Source organism: Caenorhabditis elegans, chromosome V (assembly GCF_000002985.6).
Source record: "Caenorhabditis elegans chromosome V".
NCBI classification, from domain to species: domain Eukaryota; kingdom Metazoa; phylum Nematoda; class Chromadorea; order Rhabditida; family Rhabditidae; genus Caenorhabditis; species Caenorhabditis elegans.
In genome coordinates, this window is record NC_003283.11 from 18,912,013 (window position 1) to 18,931,388 (window position 19,376).

At 30.2% G+C, this 19,376-nt stretch overlaps 2 protein-coding genes and 3 non-coding genes across 6 annotated transcripts; 2 read left to right on the forward strand and 3 right to left on the reverse strand.

Moving 5' to 3' along the window:
* Positions 1-23: 23 nt before the first annotated feature.
* cyp-42A1 (Cytochrome P450 4V2) lies at positions 24-6,105 on the forward strand. The gene is made up of 5 exons (NM_075287.6): positions 24-397; positions 1,502-1,868; positions 2,291-2,495; positions 4,062-4,472; positions 5,637-6,105. The coding sequence occupies exons 1-5, from the start codon at positions 30-32 to the stop codon at positions 5,819-5,821; spliced, it is 1,536 nt and encodes a 511-aa protein (NP_507688.2). The 5' UTR covers positions 24-29; the 3' UTR covers positions 5,822-6,105.
* Positions 6,106-7,208: 1,103 nt separating this feature from the next.
* Positions 7,209-19,367, reverse strand: ptr-22 (SSD domain-containing protein; the record flags this gene model as incomplete). 2 transcript variants are annotated; one of them, NM_001269905.4, is made up of 11 exons in its annotated part: positions 7,209-7,448; positions 7,500-7,594; positions 9,178-9,309; positions 10,102-10,441; positions 11,667-12,294; positions 13,292-13,481; positions 14,335-14,662; positions 15,740-16,077; positions 17,251-17,466; positions 18,914-19,021; positions 19,211-19,367. In NM_001269905.4, the coding sequence occupies 11 exons, from the start codon at positions 19,358-19,360 to the stop codon at positions 7,307-7,309; spliced, it is 2,667 nt and encodes an 888-aa protein (NP_001256834.1). The 2 variants fall into 2 exon arrangements, with proteins under 2 accessions (NP_001256834.1, NP_001256835.1); NM_001269906.3 differs by lacking the exons at positions 17,251-17,466; positions 18,914-19,021; positions 19,211-19,367 and having other exon boundaries at positions 7,307-7,448; positions 15,740-15,927.
* Y80D3A.14 lies at positions 10,920-11,067 on the reverse strand. Its single transcript, NR_070203.1, has one exon. It is a non-coding gene; the product is annotated as an Unclassified non-coding RNA Y80D3A.14 (non-coding RNA).
* On the reverse strand, positions 11,540-11,592 carry Y80D3A.12. Its single transcript, NR_070205.1, has one exon. It is a non-coding gene; the product is annotated as an Unclassified non-coding RNA Y80D3A.12 (non-coding RNA).
* Y80D3A.13 lies at positions 11,540-11,592 on the forward strand. Its single transcript, NR_070204.1, has one exon. It is a non-coding gene; the product is annotated as an Unclassified non-coding RNA Y80D3A.13 (non-coding RNA).
* Positions 19,368-19,376: the final 9 nt, after the last annotated feature.

Consider the following 19,376-nt stretch of genomic DNA (forward strand, 5'->3'; position numbering starts at 1 on the left):
CTTAAATACCAAAATGAAATTCCAGAAACATGGGTATAATAACCGCCTCCCTGATAGTCCTAACTATCACCTGGATAATCCATTTCGCATTCCGGAAAGCAAAATTCATTTACAACAAGCTTACGGTCTTCCAAGGACCCGCCGCACTTCCACTTATCGGAAATTTCCATCAATTTCACTTTTCACCAGAGGAATTTTTCGAGCAATCTCAGGGAATCGCCTATATGATGAGAAAAGGAGACGAGAGAATTACAAGGGTCTGGCTTGGAGGACTACCTTTTGTGCTGCTTTATGGAGCACATGAGGTTGAAGCTATCCTTGGGTCCCCTAAAATGTTGAACAAACCTTTTTTGTACGGGTTTTTGAGTGCTTGGATTGGAGATGGGCTGCTAATCTCGTAAGTTTGAAGGTTTTTTTTGTGATCAGAGTAGATTTGAAATAATGCTACCAAAAAATACACAAAATTTTAGACATACTGGCTTTTAGATGGCCAAAAAATATCGAAAACTGACAAAGTTATACATAAAAATGTGGAAAAACTAGGTTGCAATCTTATTTCAGCGGTTTGGAACCCGAAAAATCTGAAATTTCAGCTAGAAAAACATATATCAGCCGCCCGGGGGTCGAACCCCGGGCCTACTACCCCATAAGCAAGTCTCTTACCCACTGCGCCACCCCTTGCACACTACTGGGCGCGCAGTGTAGCGCGCTCACTTGCAGCATGGCGCAGTAGGTAAAAGGCTCGCCAATGGAAAAATAGGTCACGGGTTCGAACCCCTGATGGGGTATTTATGTTTTTCTAGGTGAGAAATTCGAATTTTTGGGTTTTAAGTTGTGAAAATTTTTCTGGAAACTGGTTTTACTTAAAATCACTCATAACTTTGCCTATTTTTGACATTTTCGGACAATTTTTTGATTGAAACAGGTATGGAAACTTCTTCTTTTGAAAATTTGACACCAAAAAAACTCCAGAACAATAGTAACCTCAGAACTTTCCGTCAAAAGACCCAACAATTTTCCTTTTATTAATTTTTACTAAACTTCAAGCTATCATAACTTATTAATTTTTGAGATTTTCAACAATTTTGAAATTTAATATGTGAAACAAACATTTTTTTAAAAAATTTATACAAAGAATTCAAACTATAACACACTCTGTGGAAAAACTGGTTTCCAAGCTTATTTCAGCGGTTTGAAACCCAAAAAATCAAAAATTTCAGATAGAAAAACCTATATACCACAACGGGGGTTGAACCCGACCTGTTTCCTTATAGGCGAGCCTCTTACCCACTGCGCCACCCCTTCCTCTCCCCGAGGGCGCCATGCGGCGCGCTCCCTTGCGGCATGGCGCAGTAGGTAAGAGGTTTGCCTTTGGGGAAATAGGTCACGGGTTCGAACCCCTGGTGGGTATATATGTTTTTCTAGGTGAGAAATTCGTATTTTTGGGTTTCAAATCGAATTTAAGTCATTTTTTCGGAAAATTTCAAAAAAAAAATTCCAGAAAACCAGACAAATGGCGTCCCCGTCGTAAACTGTTAACTCCAACCTTCCACTACGACATTCTGAAAGATTTTGTAGAAGTCTACAACAGGCACGGAAGGACCCTACTCTCAAAATTCGAAGCTCAAGCTGGAACTGGAGAATATTCAGATGTATTCCATACTATAACTCTGTGCACATTAGATGTTATATGTGAAGCTGCCTTAGGAACATCTATAAATGCACAAAAAGATCCACATTCCCCATATTTGGATGCGGTTTTCAAAATGAAGGATATCGTATTCCAGAGGTTACTCCGCCCACACTACTTTTCGGATACTATTTTCAATTTGATCGGGCCTGGAAAAGAACATGATGAGTGTGTGAAGGTGATTTTAATCATAAAATTGTTTAGAAATGTCAAAAATGGACAAAAACTATGAATGATTGGAAGTAAAACCAGTTTCCAGTTAAATTTTCATAATTTAAAACCCGAAAATTTGAATTCCCCGCCTAGAAAAAGCTATATACCCCAGCGGGGGGTCGAACCCGTGACCTATTTTTCCAAAGGCGAACCTCTTACCTACTGCGCCATGCTGCAAGGGAGCACGCCAAAAGGCGCCCCCGAGGAGTGGGAGTGGTGGCGCAGTGGGTAAGAGGTTCGCCTATGGGGAAATAGGTCCTGGGTTCGACCCCGGGCAGGCTTAAATAGGTTTTTCTATCTGAAATTTCAGATTTTTTGGGTTTCATACCGCTAATACAAGCTTGGAAACTAACTTTTCCAATTTTTTTTTTCAAAAATGTTTTCCAGATTCTCCACGAATTCACCTCAAAAGCCATATACGCACGTAAAGCTAAGGTAGATGCTGCTGGAGGTGTAGAGCAACTTTTGGCTCAGGAAACAGCTGAAGGACGAAGGCGGATGGCTTTCCTAGATCTCATGTTGGATATGAATTCGAAGGGAGAACTTCCGATGGAAGGGATTTGTGAAGAAGTTGATACTTTTACATTTGAAGGTCAGTTTTTTTAAAATTTTTATTGGAAAATCTGAAAAATTTGGCCCAAAAATCATACTTCGTAAAATTTTTACAGTTTTGCATTGGAGCGCGTTTACCACATTTAAAAACTTGTTTTTCAAAAATTGAATATTGTCAAATTAAAGGTGACATATTTTTCTTCCAGACGCATTTTGAAATTTTGAAAAAAATATTTGAAATTAGCTAAAATGTGATAATTTGGAAAAAGTTGGCAAATTTTTAATTTTTTGAAATTTTTGAAAAAAAAACCAATAATTTTGAAACTACAGTATCTCAGCTTATTTTCAATATTTTTTGATGCTCTAAAAACTAAAATGCAGCTGATAATAGGTCCAATTTAAAATTTTACAAATTTCAAATAAAAAAATTTGTCTAAAAAGTAAATGCGCTCTAATCATAATTTGCCAAAACTTTTCAAGAATTGTCTTTGGAGCGCATTTACTACGTTCAAAAATTAGCAAATAAAAGCGTTGTTGTGTTTAAATTGTAGATCATCTATTTTTCTATATGCCACAGTTTGAAAATTTGAAAAATTAAAAATTTGACAAAAATACGACAGTTTCAAAAATTATGGTAAAAATCAATTTTTGTAAAATTTTAGAAAAATCAATAATTTTGAGACTACAGTATCTCAGCTAGTTTTTAATATTTTTTGATGTTCTAAAAACAGAAATGCGGTTAACTATGTGTTCATAATTTGACCATTAACAAAATTTAATTAAAATATCTTTTCAGTGACGTAAATGCGCTCTATTAATAATTTACCAAAATTTTCCAAAATTTGTCTTTAGAGCGCAATTACTACTTTTGAAAACTAGCATATTAATACGTATATTATTATAAATTGTAGATGTAATATGTTTCTACACGCTACAACTTAAAAATTTAAAAAATTTATAATATTGGCAAAAACACGGCAGTTTCAAAAACCATGGTAGAAATCAATTTTTGAGAAATTTTCGAAAAAATCAATAGATTGGAAACTACCGTATCTCGGCGAATTTTCAATATTTTTTGATGCTCTAAAAACCAAAATGCAGAAAACTATGTGCTCAAAATATAAAATGAAACCAATTTTCAATAAAATAACCTTTCAATGACGTAAATGGGCTCTAATGATAATTTACCAAAACCTTCCAAAAAGTTGTCTTTAGAGCGCATTTACTACCCTTAAAATTTGCAAATAAAAGCATATTTTATTTTAAATTGTAGATGTTATATTTTTCTATATGCTACAACTTGAAAATTTGAAAAATTTCAAAAATTTTAAAAAATACGACAGTTTCAAAAATCATGATAAAATCCAAGTTTGAAAAATTTTCGAAAAAATTAATAATTTTGAAACTATAGTATCTCGGCTAATTTTCAATATTTTTTGATTTTCTAAAAATTGAAGTAGAGCTGAATATGTGCTCATAATTTAAAAATTAGCAAATTTCAAACATAATAATTTTTCAATAACGTAAATGCGCTCTAATGGCAATTTTTAAAAAATTAAAAATTTTTTGAGTTTCTAAAATTTTAAAGTTTTGTAATTTTTTCCAGGCCACGACACAACATCAGCCGCAATGAATTGGTTCCTCCACTTAATGGGAGCAAATCCAGAAATCCAATCAAAAGTTCAAAAAGAAATCGACGAAGTTTTGGGAGAAGCCGATCGGCCAGTCAGCTACGAGGATTTGGGAAAACTGAAATATTTGGAAGCCTGTTTCAAAGAAACTCTGAGATTATATCCATCAGTACCATTAATTGCAAGACAATGTGTTGAAGATATTCAAGTACGTGGACATACACTTCCATCTGGAACTGCTGTTGTTATGGTACCATCAATGGTACATAAGGACCCTAGATATTGGGATGATCCGGAGATTTTCAATCCGGAAAGATTTATTACGGGAGAGCTGAAACATCCATATGCTTATATTCCATTTAGTGCGGGATCCAGAAATTGTATTGGTGAGTTTTTAAAAAATTAAAAAAAAAATTTTTTTTTTTTTTTGAAATTTATTTTTTGAAAATCTTCAGAATTTCTCAAATTCCAACAATTTTCAGCAGTTTTAATGTCAATTTTCAAATTTCTTACGCAAATTCCATTGATTTAACACCCATATTGCCTATTTTTGGTGAAATTCCATGTTTGCCCATCTTTTGCCGGTCTGTTGCCGGAAATATCGGCTTTTCTCAAATTTCAGCTAATATAGACAATATGGGGGTTAAATTAACGGAAATAACATGAAAAATTTAGAATTAGATGCTGAAACCGATAATTTTTGACAAAAAAATTTTTTTTTTGATTTTTTTTTTCAAAATTTTAAAAATTCAAGAAATGCACCAAAACTAGATTTTTGGTATTTTTCACATTTTTTTACACACGGTTTCCGTCAATGTAACACTAATATAGCCTACATTTTTTTTAAACTTATTTTTTTGGAAATTTTTACCAAATTTTGCCGGTTTTTTCCATGGCCGATATGGGGCTCAAATTATTTAGATCTTTTGTAAATGTGCAATACTGGAGCAGAAAATGCTCAAAAATCAAGTTTTAGTATTTTTTGAATTTTTAGGAATATTGGAAAAAAATTCCAAAAAATTGTTTTTTTTTTCAAAAATTTTCAAAATTCAAAATTTCAAAAACTATCGATTTTTAGCGTCTAAAATTGAAGATTCTTCATTTTCCATGTAATTTCTGTTTATTTAACACTCATATTCCCTATACAATTTTGAGAAAAAACGATTTTTTCGGCAAGAGACCGGCAAGAGACCGGCAAGTGATGAGCAGTAATGAAATTTCACCAAATATAGGCAGTATGGCGGTCAAAATGACGGAAATCGTGTCTCAAATTCAAATTTCGTATAGTTTTAGTTCATTTTTGAATTTTTAGAAAAATTAGAAAAAATTCAAAAATTGTCTTTTTTTCAAAAATTTTCAAAAGTCGAAATTTCAAAAATTATTGATTTTTAGCATCACATTTTGAATTTTTCTTGTAATTTCTGTTAATTTGACTCCGAAATTGTCTATGTGCTGTAAATTTGAGAAAAATCAATAATTCCGGAAAAAATGGCAAAATTTTTTTTATCAAAAAAAATTTTCCCAAAAAAATCAATAAATTTTAATTTCAGGAATGAGATTTGCAATGATGGAGGAAAAGTGTATTCTAGCAATAATCCTAAAAAATCTGAAAGTCAAGGCAAAGCTGAGGACGGATGAAATGAGAGTTGCAGCTGAGCTCATTATTCGACCACTTTATGGAAATGAGCTGAAATTCGAGAAACGAGAATTTGGAGATTATACATCCATTTATTAATTTTGAGATTATTGATTTTTTGAAAATTTGAAAAAAAAAATTCCTAAAAGAAATGTTTTTTTTTGAATTTTTTTTCAGAATTTTGAATTTTTTTTTAAAGATTTGCTCATTTTTTTGAAATGTTTCATTTTATTATTTTTTTTCTTATAATCAAAAAATATTTATGGCAAGGATCTCGGTTTTTTTTTAATTTGTGATATTCAAAATATTATTTTTTTCCTGTACTCAAGATATATATCTAACATAAAATATAATGCAATTGAATAAATATTTCATATTCAAATAGTTGACTGTTAGTTTTGTAAATAAAAAAGTAAAACAAACATTTTTTTTTGAAATTTTGAAAAAAAATTCAAAATTTTTTCAAAATTCAAAACTGCAATAACTATTGATTTTTAGCATCTAAGGTTACAGGTTCTGCATTTTTCATGTGATTTCCGTTAATTTGAACCCCATATTGCCTATATCTGGTTAAATTGGAAAAAAAATCGACATATTCGGCAACAGTCCGGCAAGTGATGGGCAGCAATGAACTTCAACCGAATGTATGCAATTAATGAGGGGGGGGGGGGGAGGGGTGTCAAAATAACGAAAATTTTATGAAAAAACCCAAATTTTGTAAGAAAAATGCCCAAAAACAAGTTTAAGTGAATTTTTAAAACTTTTAAAATTTAAAAAAAAAATTCCAAAAAAAAAAAAATTTGTTTCAAAAATTTTCAAAATTCAAAACTTTAAAAGTTATCGATTTTCAGCTTCTAAGGTTATAGATCTTGCATTTTTCATGTTATTTCCGTTAATTTTTAGTGAAATTTGATAAAAATCGATATTTCCGGCAACTGACTGGCAAAAAATGGTCAACAATAAAATTTTATCAAATTTATGCAATGAGGGAAATTTTTTTTGTAACGGAAATTTTATGAAAAACTCAAATTTTGTATGAAAAATGCCCAAAAATCTAGTTTTAGTGTATTTTTTAATTTTTAGAAAAATTAGGAAAAAAAAATTCAAGAAAAATTTTTTTTTCAAAAATTTTCACAATTCAAAACTTCGAAAATTATCGATTTTTAGCGTCTAAAGTTACAGATTCTGCATTTTTCATGTGTTTTACGTTAATTTGAACCCCATATTGCCAATATTGGCCTCGTTTGAGCAAAAATCGATATTTCCGGCAAAAAATAGGCAAAAATTAAATTTCATTAAATATAGGCAACACGGGTGTCAAAATAACGGAAATTGTGTGTAAAATTCAAATTTTGTATGAAAAATGACAAAATATATAGTTTCAATAGATTTTTGAACTTTTAGAAAAGTTAGAAAAAAAATTTTTTTGAACAACTTTGAAAAATTCAAAACTTTAAAAATGTTCGATTTTTAGCGCCCAAAATGATTTTGAATAATTTAAATTTTATTTGACAATTTAAAACCCGTACAGTACAATGATTTTCGAACAATGTAAAAATATATACAAATTTCCAAAAAAAAAATCTAAAATTTCTCAATATTATTATTATTATTTTCATGATCCTTCTGATATTTTTTCTGACTTCCAATATCTCGAATACTTATAGTTTTTGGCAAATTATCGATTGATGATGATGGCGAATCGGCAATTTTCACACTTTTTCGTCTGAAAATTTTGGAATTTTTTGTTGGGAAATATTTCAAGACTGAAAGTTACCTGCAAAATCCGGAAATTTCTGTGAAGAATGAGAGGAAAACCGGCAAAACTATAAGCCCGTGGATTAGGCCAAAGGTGCAGACTAGGATGACTGTCTGAAAAAAAGTATTAAAATTTAAAAAAATTTTGAAAAGTTTTTTTTTGAAAATTTTTTTGAAATTTGTTTTTTTAAATCTCAATAATCCCTAATATTACAGATTTTTTGGTTTTTAATTGCAATTTCGATATTCTTCATAAGTTTTCCTGTTAATTTAACTCCCATCTTACTTATATTTGGCCTGAAATATCGTTGTTTCTCAAATTGGGCCGAATATAGGCAATATGGGTGTCAAATTGACGGAAATTAGGTGAAAAATTCAAATTTATTGCAAAAAAGTGGTCAAAGTCTCAGTTTTTCAAGTTTTTTTTTTTGAAACTTTGGAAAAAAATTTAGAATTGTTTTCGAAAATGCCAAAATTCCCTAATATTTTAGGTTTTTTGACCTTTTTTGTGCAATTTTTGTTTTTTCTATGAACTTTCCCGTTAATTGAACTCCCATCTTACCAATATTTGGTGAAATGGCATTTTTGCCCATTTTTTGCCGGAATTATCGACTTTTCTTAAATTGGACCGAATATATGCAACATGGGTTTTTCGAATCTAACGCGAAAAAATTGGTCAAAGTCACGATTTTTTAATTTTTGAAATTTCGAAAAAAAACTGTTAAAATTTTTTTTTTTTTTTTAAATTTTTTTTTCGAAAATGTCAAAAATCCCAAAATTTTAGATTTTTCGGTTTTTTTGTTGCAATTTTTATATGTCCTATAAAAATTCCCGGTAATAACTCCCATCTTACCAATATTTGGTGAAATGGCATTTTTGCCCATTTTTTGCCGGAATTATCGACTTTTCTTAAATTGGACCAAATATAGGCAATATGGGGGTCAAATTGACGGTAATTTGGTGAAAATTTCAAATTTAACGCTAAAAATTGGTCAAAATCACGGCTTTTCAAGTTTTGAAACTTTGAAAAAAACTCCAAAAAAATTTTTTTTTCTAAAATGCCATGAATCCCTAATATTTGAGATTTTTTGTTTTTCAATTGCAATTTTCATTTTTCCTATGAAATTTCACGTTAATTTAACTCCCATATTACCTATGTTTGGTGAAATAGCAATTTTGCCCATCTGTTGCCGGAAATATCGATTTTTCTCATATTGGGCCAAATATAGGCAATATGGGGGTCAAATTTTCGGTAATTAGGTAAAAATGTCAGGTTTATTGCAAAAACGTGGTCAAAGTCACGACTTTTTAATTTTAGAAATTTCGAAAAAACTCCGAAAAATTTTTTTTTGAAAACTTGTTTTTTCGAAAATGGCAAAAATCCCTAATATTTCAGATTTTTTGGTTTCTAGTGGAAATTGTGGCATTTTCTATAAAAATTCCCGTTAATTTAACTTCCATATTGCCTATATTTGGTGACATGGCAATTTTGCCCATCTGTTGCCCGAAATATCGATTTTTCTCAAATTGGGGCAAATATAGGCAATATGGGTGTCAAATCAACGGAAATTAGGTGAAAATTTCAAATTAAGCGCTAACAAGTGGCCAAAGTCACAGTTTTTCAAGTTTTGAAATTTTGGAAAAATTTCTGATAAAAAATTTTGAATTTTTTTTTCGGCTCCAAATTTTCAGCATACCTTCAAGAACACCATTCCAAGATAAGACGGTGCCAGGACAATAGGCATCATTGCTAACATTGTTGATAGGCCACCCTGAAGAGTTGGCCAACCGATATGAGAGTACACGTGCTCCAATTTTTGACGGGCGGTCTGAAAATTTATCTTAATTTTTATCAAAAATGATGTTAAAATTTAGATTCAGCATCAAAAACTAGGTCGAGACAACGTTTCTCTAAGCTCTAACTCAAAATTTGGAAATTTTGGGTTACTGTAGCTTCGTAAGTACGCAAACACCGATTTTTCCGTTTTCTCCCAATTTTTTGAGTTTTGCCGGGTTTTCGGTCTAATTTTTGACGTGAAACTTAAAATTTTGACTTAAAACTGCGCTTGGACACTGTTTCAGCCCGAATTTCAAAAATGTTGGGTTACTGTAGCTTCGAAAGTACGCAAACACCGAATTTTTCAACATTCAGTCAGAATCTTTTAGAAAAACGTGTTCCAAAATGAAAAATTGCTTTAAAATCAAAAATTTAGTTTAAAATTGAAAATTCCAAAACTCAAACACCGAAAATTTCATATTCTCTAGTCTTTCGCAATAATTTTTATCACTATTTTTTGTGGTTTCAGACCAAATTTCGAAAATGTTGGGTTACTGTAGCTTTGAAAGTACGCAAACACTAAATTTTTCAAAATGCTGTCAGACTCTTCTGGAAAAACGTGTTATAAAATAAAAAATTGTGTTAAAGTCGAAAAATTAGTTGAAAATTTCAAATTTTAATTGGAAAGCTTGCAAAAGTTCAAATTTTCCAGTATTTCGCAATAATTTTTTTTACTTAAAAAAAATTTTTTTTTAGGAATTCGAATTGTCAGTAGGGGTAATTTTATACTTAAATTTCAAATTTTTACTTAGTTTCGCCCCAAAACTTCTGGTTTCCAACTTACCGGCTTATCAACTTGATAATAGTGATAACTGATATGAGCACTAATATCCACAGAGAATCCAATCGACATAAGCAGTGAAGCAGTAGAAACTGGATCCATACCGACTCCCCAAATGCTCAAAAAGCCGAAAACTCCAAAATTCACGGAAAAAAGTGCAAAAACGGCGGAAAAAATGGAGATGAGGTCCGGAATGAAGAGAATAAAAGTTAGACCCATGCATATGACCTCTGAGATTACTGTATTCCAGATATTATCAACCATATCAACTGTTTGATCTACAAAATTTGATCTCTCAGTGTATGGGTACACTTCGAATTCCGAGTAGTTGGCCGCGATTTTTCTGAAATTTTTTTAGATTAATTTTTTTCAACTTTTTTTTTGTTTTTCACTTTTTAGAGTATTTTAACTTGAAAATTAGTTTTTCATTCAATTCCCGTCAATTTTACACCCATATTGCCTATTTTTGGTGATATATCAACTTTGCCCATATTTTGCCATTTTTTGCTGGAATTGTCAAAATTTAACAACTTTAGGCAATATGGGTGCAAGATTGACAAAAATTTCATGAAAAATTCAAAATCTGTAGCTTTAGATGCTAAAAATCGATAACTTTTAAAATTTTGATTTTTGAAATTTTTCGAAAAAAATTTTTTTTTTGAACTTTATTCTATTTTTTCTAAAAATTCAAAAACGCACTATAACTGGGGCATTTTTTTACGAATTTTAAAATTTAGACACGATTTCCGTTATTTTGACCCCCATATTGCCTATATTCGGTGCAATTTCATTTGTGCCCATTTTTTGCCGGGTTTTTGCCGGGAATTCCAAACTTTACCGAATATAGGCAATATGGGTGTCCTAACAACGGAAATTTTGTCAAAAAGCCGAATTTTGTAGTAAAAATTAGTAAAAACTAGTGATTTTTGAGTTTTGGAGCATTTTGAAACTCGAAAAAATAGAAGGTTTTTTTTTTTGAATTTTTTTCTAATTTTTCTAAAAAATTCAAAAATGTGCTAAAACTTGATTTTTGGACGTTTTCCAATCTAAATTTGATTTTCATACACAATTTCCATAATTTTAACACCCATATTGCCTATATTTGGTGAAATTTCATTTTTGCCCATTTTTGCCGGTTTTTGCCGAAATTTTCAAACTTTGTCGAATATAGGTAATATGGGTGCCCTAACAACGGAAATTTAGTCACAAAATCAAATTTCGCAGTAAAAATGAGTAGAAACTTGTAATTTTTAAGTTTTGGAATATTTTGAAAAATCGAAACAAAAACATTTTTAATTAATATTTTTTCAAAATTTCAAAAATCCCAAAAACTTCAAATTTATCGATTTTTACTGATTTTCATTTTATTTCAATTAAATTTATGCATAAAAACAAGTAAACGTGCATGTTTTTTGAGTTTTTCGAAAATTTAGAAAATTCCAAATAAAAATTTTTTTTAGTCCAAAAAAAATTTTTTTTTCAAAAATTTCAAAACTCTCAAAAATCTCTAAACTATTGATTTTTGTCACTTTTCATACCATTTCACTCATTCTAAACCCAAAACCCACCTCCATTCACTAACAACCGGATACATTTCATTATACTTGACGACATCAGTGAATCCCGTAGTAAAAATGAAGCTCTCAATGCATTTTTCCGAATTTTTCACACATTCCGACTCAGAATACCGTATCATTGGCTTGTACTGGGGCTCCGAATTCAAAAATGCCGGAAGATCAGAATAAGTGAACTGGAATCTCGATTTTGCCGGTTTTTCTTCGGAAAAATTGGATTTTTTCGCGGAATTTTCAGTAATGACGTCATCATTATCGAATTCCTCATCATTTTCTTGGTAAAATGTCAAAAAATCGATATATGACTGCAGCCAGCACACTGTTGACTCATTGCCAAAGCTATTTTTGGCCGATTCGAAATCTTTGATCATTTTTTGCAATTTTTTCAAATTTTCCATTTTCCTTAAATCTTTCGGAGATTTTACTAGAATTGCCACTGATTGCATTTCTTTTAAAATTATATCGGCATCTCTTTTGAATTTCACGATACGGGCGTTTTGATCGGCCATTTTTTGAATCGTTAGGTCGGTTTCCATTGTGGCAATTCCGTAGACTGATAGGTACCAGTAGCCGAGTAATATGGAAATTGTTAAAAGCCGCACCCAGCTTGTGCTTATTGCTCCTGGAAATTATCGATTTTTGCGGTTAAAAAAAATTTCGAAAAAAATTTTTCGGAAAAATTTTTTTCTCCAGAAATTTTTTTAGTCATTGGGATTTTGGATTTTTCAATCAAAAATTTGATTTTTTTGACTCGATTTCCGTTTAAATAACCCCCACATTGGCTATAATTGATGAAATTTGAAAATTTTAGCAAAAACCGGCAAAAAATGGGCAAAAATGAAATTTCACCAAATACAGGTATTTTCGGTGTCAAATTGACGGAACTTATAAAAACAATGCAAATTTTGAGAACAAAATGTCTAAAAATCGATATTTTTTGAGAATTTGAATTTGAAAATTTTTGAAAAAAAAAATTTTCTTGAAAAATTTTTCTCATAAATTTTTTAGTCATTGGGATTTTGGTGTTTTCATTTAAAAAATTGACTTTTTGAATAGATTTCTGTTTGAATGACCACAATTTGAAAAATGTGGTACAAAAACCGGCAAAAAATGGGCAAAAATGAATTTTCACCATATATGGGGGATTTCGGTGTTAAATTGACGGAAATAACACGTAAAATGTAAATTTCGAGAGGTAAATGTCCAAAAATCGATATTTTTTGAAGTTTTGAATTTTGGAAATTTTCGAAAAAAAAAATTTTTGGAATTTTTTTTCCAATATTTCTAAAAAGTACTAAAGCTTGTTTTTTCGAGAATTTTCTGTTTCAAATTTGCGTTTGTGAGTAAACCCTCGTCAATTTGACACCCATATCGGCTATATTTGATAAAATGTGAAAATTTTGGTAAAAACCGGCAAAAAATGGGCAAAAATGCATTTTCACCAAACATAGGAATTTTTTATGTTTAACTGACAAAAATAACACAAAACATGTTAATTTTGAGAGGTAAATGTCTAAAAAATCGATATTTTTCTGAATTTTTGGCTTCTTAGAAATTTTTGTTTTGAAATTTCGAAATTTTGTTTCGAAAATTTCCCAAAAAAAATTAGAAGTCGATACCTGCTAATTTATGCCATTGCCTGTCTGACCATTGTCCCATAGTCTTAATAATGTCCCATGTCTTCTCCTCTTTGGAATCTCCCAGCTTCTGATACTCATTTGGTGCCGTAATTGCAATTATTGCCGGAAATATGACCAGTTGATAGATGTAACATACAACACTTGCAACTGATGAGTATATGGCAAAAGTCTGGAAGTTTTTAAGGTTTTTGGTGGAAATTTGAATTTTCGAAAAAAACAATTTTTTTGGAATTTTTGAATTTTGGAATAATTTTATAGTCAATTTTCAAGATTTTCGATTTTTTTTTTGGGCTCAAAATGTTGTAAAATTTTAATAAGTACATGTTAACTAGAATAAAATAACTTTGAGAAGACAAGAGTGAAAATTTAGAGGTTTGAAATTCAGCGCAAAAAAATTTTTTTCGAAAAATTTTTTCAACTTTTTCAAATCATCATAATTTAGTCTGTTTTCAAGATTTATTTAATGTTTTCTAACTTGAAATGTTGTAAAAATTTTAGATTTTTTGTTTATCCTAGTGAAGCAAATTTTCAAAAAGTAACGGCTAAAAATCCAGTGGCTTGAAATTCAGCGCAAAAAAATTTTTTTCGAAACTTTTTTTCAACTTTTTCAAATCATCATATTTTAGTCAATTTTCAAAAATTTTTGATGTTCTATGGCTTAAAATGTTGTCGAACATCCAAATATTATATTGTGCTGACTAAACTAATTTTCAAAAATTTTTGGACTAAAATTTCAGAGGTTTGAAGTAGAATTTCTTAAACGAATTTCAAAATTGGGAATTTTAGTCAATTTTTAAGCTTTTTGGCTAATTTTTTGCTTAGAATGTTTAAAACTGAACATATTTAAATATTTATGACGTTTTGAATAAGTTTTATAAAATTAAAATTTTCAAAATTTTTCGAAAAAAAATTTTTTGGACTAAAATTTTCAAACTCTCGAATTTCAGTCAATTTTCAAGATTTTTATCCGAATTTAGGCTCAAAATGCTCCAAATTTAATTTTCTATTTGAATTTTACATACCTGCAATACTGGAGTAGTCGAAAGTACACCATTTCCAAAAGAAACCAAATTAGTCACAGTGGTAACAGTCATGGAGCACCCGGCTTCTTGCACAGTCAACGCCATTCTTTCGGGAATTTCCAAATGTTTATCCGTCCGGTGCCAAGCAGCCAAAATGATAAAGATATCATCAATTCCAATAGCTATCACCAAAAATAAAGTGCTAACTATAATACTCTGGAAGGCCAGTCCGGTCGCCGAGACCATTCCGATGGTGGTGATTCCTGATAGAACAGGAATCAGAGCTCCAAGACAGGCTTCAAGTGGTTTAGATTCTGCTCGGCGGTACCTAAAGTAGATCATAAGTGGCCTAGAGTTGAATTTGAAATTTTTGAAAAAAAAATTTTTTTTGGAAATTTGGAAAAAACTTCTTTTTTTTTTGGTTTAAAACTTTCCAAAAATCCCAAAAATTGTCATGTTTTGTTAATTTTAACTACGTTCCGTCAATTGAACACTTAATTTCACTATATTTGGCAAAATATAACTTTTGCCCATCTGTTGCCGGTTTGTTGCCGGAATTCCCAGTTTTTTCAAAATTTGAGCAAGTATAGGCAATATGGGTGTTAAATTGACGGAAATTGCATGAAAAATGCACAATTTGTAACTTTAGACGCTGAAAATCCATAACTTTTATAGTTTTGGATTTCGAAAATTTTTGAAAAAAAAATTGTTTTCGAATTTTTTTTCTAATTTTTCAAAAAATTTGAAAACGTACTGAAACTATATTTTTGGTCACTTCTTTTACAAAATTTGAATCTTACACACGATTCCCGATCTTTTGACCCCCATATTGCCTATTTTTGGTGAAATTTCATTTTTGCCGGTTTCTTGCCGGAAAAATCGATTTTTCTCATATTTGACCAAATATAGGCAATATGGTCCTCAAATTGACAGAAGTTACATATAAATGTACAATCTGTAACTTCAGATGCTAAAAACCAATAATTTTTGAAGTTTTGAATTTTAAAAAATTTCGAAAAAAATTTTTTTTGAAGTTTTTTTTTTTCAAATTTTTTAAAATTCGGAATTGTACTAAAACTTGATTTTTAGGCATTTTTCAATCTAAACTTGAATTTTAAACAAAATTTCCGTCAATTTGCCTATATTCGGTGAAATTGCATTATTGCCCATTTTTTGCCGGTTTATTGCCGGAAATATCGATTTTTCTTAATTTTGACTAAATATAGGCAATATGGGGGTGAAATTAACGGAAATTGCATAGTCTAATTGAAAATTTTATTTAAAATGGCAAAAAATTGAATTTTTCAAACAAAAAAAATTAGAAAACAATTTTTTCAATTTTACACAATTTTTTTTTTCCAAAAAAAAATTTCGAAAAAATTAATTTCTCTCTAATTTCACCTACCTCAAAGAGCACACCATAAGAAACACTCCCAGAATGGCAAGAGCCACACTGAGCCAAGGAGCCGTCGTAGTTCCAAGCCTCCGAACCTCCTCAGCCACCAAATTATCACTGGCCACCTGGCCATAAATCAGCGGATATTTGCCCGAATCATATACCAATTTCACAATTTCATGTTCGAAATCTGTCATTGGCTTCAAATTGGGAAAAGTTAGGAAAAAACGGAGAATAACCGCTGAAAATGACTGAATTCGGTGGGTTTTTGGGTGGGTTTCCACGCCGTAGAGGTTGTTGGCAAGGAGGATTTTGTGACCGAGTAGTTCGGTTGTTGGGTAAGTTATCTGTAATTATAATACTGAAAAATACAAAAAATGGCTTTAAAATCAATGTTTTATTGATTTTTGGAAGTTTTGAAAATTTTTTTAAATTTTCAAAAAAAAATTTTTTTGGGAATTTTTTTTTTTTTTCTCAAATAAATTTAATTTTCAAGTAGTTCAAATGAATTTTCATGTCATTTTTCAATTTTCTCATTTAACTGTCGTCAATTTAACACCTATATTGCCTATATTTGGCAGAATGCCATTTTTGCCCATTTCTTGCCGGAATTTAGGAACATCTCCAAATTTAGCTAAATAATGGCAAAATGGGTTCCAAAATTAAGGGAAAAGGCTTGAAAAACTAAGAAATATTTTTAGAGTAGCATGAAAATCGATTTCCTATCGATTTTTGAAGTTTTGAAAATTTTTTAAAAACACTTTTCTCAAATAAATTTAATTTTCAAGTATTTTAAATGCATTTTTATGTCATTTTTCAAATTTTCCAAATACTTTGATCAAATTAACACCCATATTGCCAATATTTGGTAAAATATCATTTTTGCCCATTTCTTGCCGGAATTTAAGAACTTCTCCAGATTTAGCGAAATAATGGCAATATGGATGTAAAATTAACGGGAAAATAATTGAAGAATCATTTAATATGGTTAGACTATCGCGAAAATCGATTTCATATCGATTTTTGAAGTTTTGAAAATTTTTAAAAATTTTCACAATTTTCAAAAAAAAATGTTTGCCGAAAATTTAATTTTCACATTTTTTCAAAAACTCTCTCTGTTTTTAGTTATTCTATCTCATTTTTCACAGTTTTTATACAATTTCTGTCAATCTGGCACCCTTTTTGCCCATATTTTACAAAACTTCTGTAATTAGCTGAAAATTCCCGCAAAATTCGGGCAAAAATGACATATCACCAATATGGGTGTTAAACAAACCGGAATTGTGTGGAAAATATAAATAACTACACAAAACATAGTAAAAACGTATAGTTTGTTGAATTTTGAGGTTTGAACATTTTTTAAATTTTTCACAAAAAAAAACAATTTTTTGCCTAAATTTTTGGAATTTTTTTCAAAATTTTTTTTTCGAAAATTTTTAAATTACGAATTTAAATTCACCTTTTTATGTGTTTTAACTAATTTTTCACATTAAAAAACCATCTAAACCCCGCCCAATCACCTCAAAAGAGTCCGTCGAATTCGACTCAAAAATGTCCATTAGCGCAAAAAATGCGTCATTTTTTTCGCAATATGGTTCACACATGTCTCCATATGTTTTATTCACTCCATTTACATCAACTTGTAGTTTTTCCACAATTTCCTTAGATATTTCGTATAATTCATGCCGGTAAGGGGGTCTGAGGAGACTTCCGTTGTCCGAAGCTTGGAACATTACCTGAAATTTGGAAATTTGGTGAAAATTGGTGTGTTCAGAAAGAAAACGTGATATTTTAATTTGCTTAGTTGTTAAAATTCTGAAAAATTGGTGAAAAACCGCTGAAAATCCCCTGAAAAACAAGCTCATGGATATTTTTGAAAACAGTTATCATTGGAGCGCATTTAATCTTGTTAAGAATGGATTATTTTGAAAACTGGTAACTAACAGATTGTAGAATACATATTTTTTTAACTAATATGTTTTGCAAAATTTTAATACATCAAAAATGTATTGAGATACTAAAATTTTAAGTTTGGAAGTCAAAATTCAAATTTTGAAGATTTTGTCATTAGAGCGCATTTACTACCTTCGAGATTAGTTTGACCAAATAGTTTGATATACAGTATATTTAGAAAAAATATTGCGCTAGCTAATGTGTTTTACAAAATTCAAAAATCTCATAAATTAGCTCAGTTACAGTAGTTTCAAATACTATCAAATTTTTGAAAAATTCAAAAAAAAATTTTACCATAATTTTTAAAATATCGTATCTCGGTCAATTTTTGAAATTTTTAAGTATTTTTAAATAAATGTTGTAGATAAGTATTTGTTCTAAAATTTGTCTGTTGGCAACTTTTTTGTCCCGCAAATTCTAAATGTAGTAAATGCGCTCCAATGGCAATTTTTCAGAAATTTCCAAAAATTTATCTTTGACTTCGAATTTTTAAACTACCGTATCTTTGCTAATTTTTAATATTTTTGTATATGCTAAAATGTATTTTTTAGGTAATTATTTGTTCCAAAAGTTGTTAGTTAACACTTTTTTGTCTCGCAATTTCGAAATGTAGTAAATGCGTTCCTTTTTTGAAAATTTGAAACTTACCTTCAAACTTTGAAACTACCGTATCTCGTAAATTTTTAAAATTTTTGAGTATTTTTGAAATTATGACGTAGACAAATATTTGCTCTAAAATTTGTTAGTTGATAACTTTGTGATCCAACAGTTTCCAAATGTAGTAAACGCGCTCCAATTATAATTTTTCAAAATGTCAAAAATTGTATTTTTCAAAAAAATTTCCAAAATTTAAAACTTCCGTATCTCTGCTAATTTTTGATATTTTTGGTTATACTAAAATTTACTTTTTAGGAAATTATTTTTTCTAAACTTAGTAAATGTGCTCTAATGAGAATTTATTGCAAAATTCACATTTTCACACAGCAAACCTATCCCAAAACGTTCATTTTCTTTATATTATTTTTTCGAAAATTTTTAATAAAGTACATTGACCCTAATATACATTTAATGAAGTACATTCACAGCAAATTTATCATTTTTCTGTCACCCCGTTACGATGCTATCAATCACCTAGCCCCTGGTCACCTAAAAACTTGTTTTTCTTTGTGATTTTTTGTAATTTTGTGTGATTCTCTAGTTTGTAGTCTATGTAGTTTTTGTAGCCGATACCTCAATCATGTGAAGTGTCCCATTTTGGCGGAGAAATTCGAAAAACATGGCGCCCTCCAAGTGACTGGGCGAGTCATGAGCGGTAAATGTCACGCGGGCGTTGTTTATCTGAAATTTCGGCGGTTTTTGGACCAAAAATAGGTGATATAGTGATGTCATGCATTTTTGGTAGTATTAGAAAAAATTTGGAAATATTTGAAAAAAAAAAATTTTGTTTGGGAATTTTTTTTTTGAAAAATTTTTTTGGAAATTTATTTTAAAACTTCTTCCAAACTCTAAAAAATCAATAAAACCAACCTGATGAAACCTCAAAAAACCCAAACACGACACCAAAGTGACCAGTAACAGCACTCCAATGCACTTCCTCGGGTGCGTTCCAACGAAATATCCCACTTTGTAGAAGAACTTTTGCATATGGACCTCATATTTGGCGGTGGGCAACCGCATTCTTTAACTGAAATTT